Source organism: Microtus ochrogaster, chromosome 19 (assembly GCF_000317375.1).
Source record: "Microtus ochrogaster isolate Prairie Vole_2 chromosome 19, MicOch1.0, whole genome shotgun sequence".
NCBI classification, from domain to species: Eukaryota; Metazoa; Chordata; class Mammalia; order Rodentia; family Cricetidae; genus Microtus; species Microtus ochrogaster.
Window position 1 is genome coordinate 64,932,719 of NC_022021.1, and position 6,708 is coordinate 64,939,426.

Here is a 6,708-nt window from a genome sequence, read left to right on the forward strand (position 1 = left end):
TGTGAGCCACCATGTGGTTGCTGGGAATCGAACTCGGGTCCTTTGGAAGAGCACACAATGCTCTTAACCACTGAGCCATCTCTCCAGCCCTAAAAAAAAATTTTTTTAAAGAAAAAAAAAAAAAACAGCTGAATGGTGGTGGTGTATACCTTTAATCCCAGCACTCGTGGGATACAGAGGTAAGCGGATCTCTGTGAGGCCAGCCTGGCCTACAAGAGCTAGTTCCAGGACAGTTAGGGCTGTTAAACAGAAAAATGCTATCTCGAAAAATCCCATAGCTGAGCAATGAGGTATAAGCAGAAAAATACACTCCGAGAAATTTCTAGAGAACCAAGCAAGGTAATATAAAAGGGGTATGCATTATGTGTGTGTGTGTGGGGGGGGTGTGCTTGGTTTTGTTTTTTTCTCAGCAACATGCAAAATAAGCTGTAATTCCAAGTCAGGTACTCTGACAGCCACACAATGATGTTCATGTGTTTGAGATCCTGATATTTCTCATGCTGACCTCCAGTTTCCAATCTTCTTGCCTGTCTCCCTAGGGATGTGATTTCAACTGGGATTAGCACCTTGCCAGGACTATGGAGATTTTGAAACTAAATTTAGATTGGATGCATAGCCTCAACTGTGTCTGAACCCAGCAGGTTGACTGCGTCCTCAAAGCAAATTCCAACAAAAGCATTCTCTAGAGGATGACAGCACCCACTCTTACACCAAATGTCCAGGACATGATCCAAACTACTTTATGTGTTTTATAGCCTAAAAAAAAAAAAGAAGCTACACGCTGGGTGGTGGTGGCAAACGCCTTTAATTCCAGCACTCGGGAGACAGAGACAGGTGGATCTCTGTAAAATGGAGGCCAGCCTGGTCTACAGAGAGAGTTATGGGACAGGCTCCAAAGCTACAAAGAAACTCTGTCTCAAGGGAAAGAAAAAAAATCATTCAAGATCATGATGTAATAAACAATAAAACCAAGACCAAAACTCATGTTCTAATTATGTGCCCAGGGCTTTCTTTACAGCCAGGTGACCTTATGAGAAAATAGAGCAATCTCAGAGTTAAGGGTTAAAATGATAATTGATAAAATTTATTTCTTTTATTTTGGTTTTTCGAGACAGGGTTTCTCTGTAGCTTTGGTGCCCATCCCGGAACTAGCTCTTTTAGACCAGGCTGGCCTCGAACTCCCAGAGATCCACCTGCCTCTGCCTCCCGAGTGTTGGGATTAAAGAAAATTTATTTATTTATTTATTTTTTGGTTGTTGTTGTTGTTTTATTTTGGTTTTTCGAGACAGGGTTTCTCTGTAGCTTTGGTGCCCATCCCGGAACTAGCTCTTTTAGACCAGGCTGGCCTCGAACTCACAGAGATCCACCTGCCTCTGCCTCCCGAGTGCTGGGATTAAAGGCATGCGCCACCATCGCCCGGCTAGAAAATTTATTTTTTAAAACAAGTATTTTCCTTTTTTTTCCTATTTGCAATTTAAGTATTTAAGGCTTATGTGTACCACACTAAAATAGATACAGGATAGGTCAGAGGTACTGAGAGAAAAGAAAACTGCCAAGATCCTTTCTCCAGTACTGCTTTCTCAATTAGCAACAACTCTAATCTGAGCCAGGGTTTAAAATGTTAGGTGTCCAGGCAGTGGTGGGCACACCTTTAATCCCAGCATTCAGGAGGCAGAGACAGGAGGATCTCTGTGAGTTGGAGGCCAGCCTGGTCTACAGAGTGAGTTCCAGGACAGACTCAAAAGCTACAGAGAAACTGTCTTGAAAAATTTAAAAAAAAAAAAAAAAGTTAATTGTTGAGGGAGGTGGCTCGCTGACTAAAGTGCTTGTGTGCACGCAAGAGGACTGGAGTTCAGCCCCCGAGAAACCATTTAACCTGTACACCAACTGACAGGATGTTGCAGTGATCTGCTTTTAAGAAGAGCACTGGGAAGGTGGAGACAGGGTTAGACTAGACTTCTGGGCCTCACACCCTGCCTCAAGGAGTAAAGTGGACAGCCACTAGTAAAGACACTAGATGCTGGCCTTGGACCTAGACTGTGTATAGGCACAGGAGTACCCAATACATACACACACATACTCACACACACACGTTACCTATACACATACACACAATTTTCTTGATAACCTTTGCCTAGTATAATCAACTCCTCTCTGAAATCATAATCGTTCCTAACACTGGCTAAAGCAATATTGCCCATATTAACAGTCTCTAGTATTTCTGCACTCTTTCCTTTAAACTGTTGCTACTATAGTCTCAAGCTCTTCAGGGAATGCTGTATTCAAATTCCTCAGCTCTAGGGTCCGGCACACTAAGTAACACAACAATATACCAAATAATGGTGACAGGTTTTCTTCACGATTCATTCGACTAATCACTACAAGCCTATTAACCTGGCTTAATAGAGGAGGAGACAGACAGGCCACTGAGATGAAGTAACTTGTTAGCTACAGTACAAGCCTCCAGCTGATAGACTCGGCTTGTGGCAGCTAGATTCTCACTAGCAGCCCCTATATGCCCACTATGCCCATGCCTGGTCTATCATATATAACTAACTGAAATATACCAAAACTAAAGAATAGGTTTAACTCTTTTCTTTATTCCCCTAGGTATCATTATTTTCCAAGAAAAGTTTCTAAGCAACCCACTCATAATAAAGAATATGTCCAAAATAAAAAAGACACAAAGCCAAAACATAGAAACTTTATGTAGACTCCCTATTTACACCGGCAAATATACTTATTTCCAACGGCTTTAGAGTTTGATGGGACATGATGGGGTGAGCAAATATGAAAGCATGAAAATTAACAGTACAAACTAAATCTCTTGCTAAACAGGCAACCTTGAGCAAGTAAACTTAAGGAGCTGGTTCCCACATGCAAAATGGAAACTCCACTTTCCAAAAGATTATACAATACACAACTTCCACAGTACAATGCTTGGGACTTGCCCACTATAATTGGGGGAAAATGTCAATCATTTTGTTTCAAAGTAAATACCTATCTGAAGATCCCTTCTCTCAACATTATAAATCAACAAATTCAGCTGCATGTTACAGTATAAGTTCATCATCCCTGTCTTCCTCATACCATACAATCTCAGTCTGTTCATTTGTACCCATTAGTAGACCGCTATTCCTGCTAGTACAGCGGGCTCTCCTCTAACTTAAACATAACCTACCATCCCTGAAGCATGAGGTCACTAACACAAAGATGGCAGTTTCCATTTATGCATACTCTGAAAACAACAGTGCACCCTGGTTTTAGCAACAAGCCAGACTCTACCAATACCTACCACTTATTCAAATGCTTTACTGAAAGAATTCCCAATGGATGGTGTATGTAGCTGTCTACCAACAACCACTGCTATTTAGTTCCCAGGATATCCTGCTAAGTCAACCAATTATTTCTATTAAGCACTGTGTGAGAAATGCCACTTACCTTCTATTTCAACCAAAGGTTCTTGAGTAAACTCCTGAAAGAATTTGTAGAAGAACTTACTGCAGGCAGCCAAAACAGCCTTGTGGGCCTTAAAATGGTGTCCTAAGGTAGAGGGGTTAGGGTGGGGGGAGAAGAAATCATACACTGACATCAAAATCAAAGTTAAAAACTACAAAATGTGGCTGGGCGGTGGTGGTCTTTAATCCCAACACTCAGTAGGCAGAGAGGCAGGTGGATCTCTGTGAGTTCGAGGCCAGCCTGGTCTACAAGAGCTAGTTTCAGGACAGGCACCAAAAGCTACACAGAGAAACCCTGCCTCAAATAACACCCCCACACACACACCAAAAAAAAAAAAAAAAAACCCACAAAATGTATAATATAACTGTTATTTATCTTGGGAATTTTTAATTTTAATTAGACACGAAGCTAAATTTGTAGCTTCAAAGACTTAAGCCAGTTTACGAGGAACGTCTTCTAGCACTTTGTTACATTCAATTAAGTAACGAGGTATATTTAAGCTGAAACTGTGAAATACTGGCTAAAGAAATGACTCCGTAGTTAAGAGAACCAGCTTCTCAATTCCCAGCACCCACATGGCAGCTCAGAACTGTTTGCAAGTCCAGTTCCAAGGGAAGTGACCGCCAATCAGGCATGTGCTGCGTGCGTATGTATGTACACGTGCGGAGCCCAAACACATACGCATAAAATAAATTTAAAAAACCTGCTAAATATAACAACCCAGCAGTCTATATATCATTTAGGAAGATATCTATATCTATATCTAAACACTACAGGCCCAGCAGTGGTGGCATAAGCCTTTAATCCCAGCACTCTGGAGGTAGGCAGAGGCAGAAGGATCTCTTGTGAGTTGGAGTTTAGCCAGGTCTACGGAGCAAGTTTCAGGACAGCCAGGGCTGTTACAGAGAGAAACTGTGTCCCGAAAGAGAAAAAGGGTACAAAGCTACGTGTGTCTGGTATGGGAAATGTTTCGATATGCCTACCGTATCTGTAGGCACAACACACCTACAAACTCCTATAATAAGGAAGAGCTTATCTTAGAAGCCCATTTTCACTAAATACAAAAGAATTCCAACCTGGATTTGCCTGTACATGGAAGACTGGTAAAGACCCCAACTAATTTTGGAGTAGCCCAAAGTGAGGTGAGGGTGAGTGTAGCCAGTGTCTCTCTTTATTCTCCTTCCCACACCATTTTGGAAAACTAGAATGAAAATTTCCCAAATGATTCCTGGATTGGACTCTCCAAGGCTTGCTAAGAGGAAGCTTATTAACAAAACGTTGAGACAGCCTCCCTGTTTTGTTACCAAACATTCTGAGGTATTTTCTCACTCTTCGAGGCCCTTATCTTACGCTCGAGAGGGCAATGAGAAAACTTGAACAGGTTGCAAGAAGTTAAAAATGCGATGCACCTCAGACTATATTAAAATTAACAGTGGCCAACCAGCTTCCTGCAGCATGGTCTACGTGAGCAACACTGACAAGCGCCCTCCTGGTTCCGATGCAAACCCTCCACGACTTTGGAAGAGAGCCCGGAGAGGGTGGGTAAAAAAGGCGGGCAGGGAGAGGGAACCAAAGCTCCAATTTTCTCCTCTGCCCACTCCCCTACCCACCGTCGACAATCAGGGTGATGTCTGTAAACCGGTCCTGCTCCCGTTGTTCATTCAACCGGTCCAAGATCATTTTATGATGTTCAGGAAACTCCTGAAGGCATTCCATCGTCTCTTCAGCCTCCATGGCCGTCGGGGTGCTCTACAAAAGAGGAGCATGATAATGTACACCCATGAGCTCGGGCTGACACAAAAACCCCTACAGCCGAAAACAAAACAAAACCCAGGAACGGGGGAAAGAAGGGGGAGGGGGAGGCCGACAGCAAGGCTGGGGAAGAAGAAAGGCGAGCCGAGCGGCCGCCGCGCGTCGCGGGCCGGAGCCGCGGCCGCGGGACTCCGAGCCTGACCTAATTGGAGTCTGGAGACGCGAGGTGGAGCGGGGTGGGCACGGTGCCGGAGGCTCCGGGCGCCCGGGAGCGCCAAGTCCGGCCAGGGAGGACACCGAACAGCCACGGCGACCTCCCAACGGCCCGCCAAGACTTCCGCCCGGCCCGGGCTCCCGCAGTCCCAGCCCCGGTCCGGCCCGCGGCCCACAACGACTCCCGGGTCGCCTCTCCCTCCGGCGCCCTCCCTCCCCCCCCCCCCCCCCCCCCCCCCCCCCCCCCCCCCCCGCCCGACCCGGCCGGCACTCACTCAGGGAAGGAGGAGCGGCCCGGGCCTGCGCGTCACTTACGTCGACGTGCTGCGTCACCGCGCCGGACGCGCGGACGTACAGGGAGGGCCGAGCCCCCCCGCAACGCCTGGCCACGCCCCTGCCGCCCTGTAGGGAGGGGAGGGAGGCACCGGGCTGTGGGGGGTGGGGGAGGATTCGGTGCTGCCGCGGGCGCGCGAGCGGGGGCTCCGTGGGCTGGTGCGGCTTCTCCTGGGAGAACCGAGCACTGTCAGGACTGGAAAGGGTGGGGCCCTCGGGCGCCAAGCTCCCGCCCGCCGTCCGCCCCCACCGGGCCCAGGCACCGCACCGCAGTTCCGACCGCGAACTCCGAGAAAACTGGCTCAGTGGCCCGGGACACTTAAGTGCCGCGGCTCGGCCCCGCCCCGCCCCGCCCCGCCCTCTTCCTTCCCGGGGCCGAGGTACGCCCTTACCTAGCTGGCGCCGCGTCCGTGGGCCTCCCTTTCCACGCGCTCCCCTCCCGTGGCGCAGCTGGTCCGGTGCCCGGACCATCCCTCGCCCTCCATTTTCACCTCCGCAGCTGGAGCGCTCTCTCTGCCAAGGGTCCCGCGGACGGCGGCCGCGGGCGCGAGCACGCTCGGACGCCCCGGGTTGCCTCTCCCCAAGGTCCGCCCTGCGGTGGCAGCACGCGTCTTCAGACTCAGATATCAGAGACCGGGCCGGCTCCAAGAAATCCAGTTGTGATTCCTTCATCGCAGCGCTCCTCACCCGCCTCCTCGATCCTAAGGAGGCTGGAGACGGCCCATCAGCTGCACGTGGCAGGCTCATTCATTCAAAGAAAGGCGCGGTGGAGGATAATGCTATAATAGCTGGGGTGTCGTGATCGTTAATCTCTCAAAGAGTTGGAGAATAAGGATTAATGGAAAATCAAACGGCTGCCTGGGGCAATGCCATGATGGCCACTATTTAAGAAACTGAAAGCGCGGGGGTGGACGAGGCACACGTGGTTCCTAACTTCTGACTCGGAACAGC

At 48.4% G+C, this 6,708-nt stretch overlaps 1 protein-coding gene across 5 annotated transcripts in view; it reads right to left on the minus strand.

Moving 5' to 3' along the window:
• The window catches only part of Znf131 (zinc finger protein 131), a 34,863-nt gene extending 28,607 nt beyond the window's left edge, over positions 1-6,256 (minus strand). The window contains exons 1-3 of one of the 5 annotated variants that reach the window (XM_005356843.3): positions 6,150-6,256; positions 5,070-5,208; positions 3,442-3,543 (exon numbers count right to left, since the gene is read on the minus strand). In XM_005356843.3, the coding sequence (XP_005356900.1) occupies positions 3,442-3,543; positions 5,070-5,193 (226 nt within the window). In that variant the 5' untranslated portion in view covers positions 5,194-5,208; positions 6,150-6,256. The other 4 variants (XM_005356842.3, XM_005356841.3, XM_026783700.1 and 1 more) reach the window with 4 other exon arrangements.
• Positions 6,257-6,708: the final 452 nt, after the last annotated feature.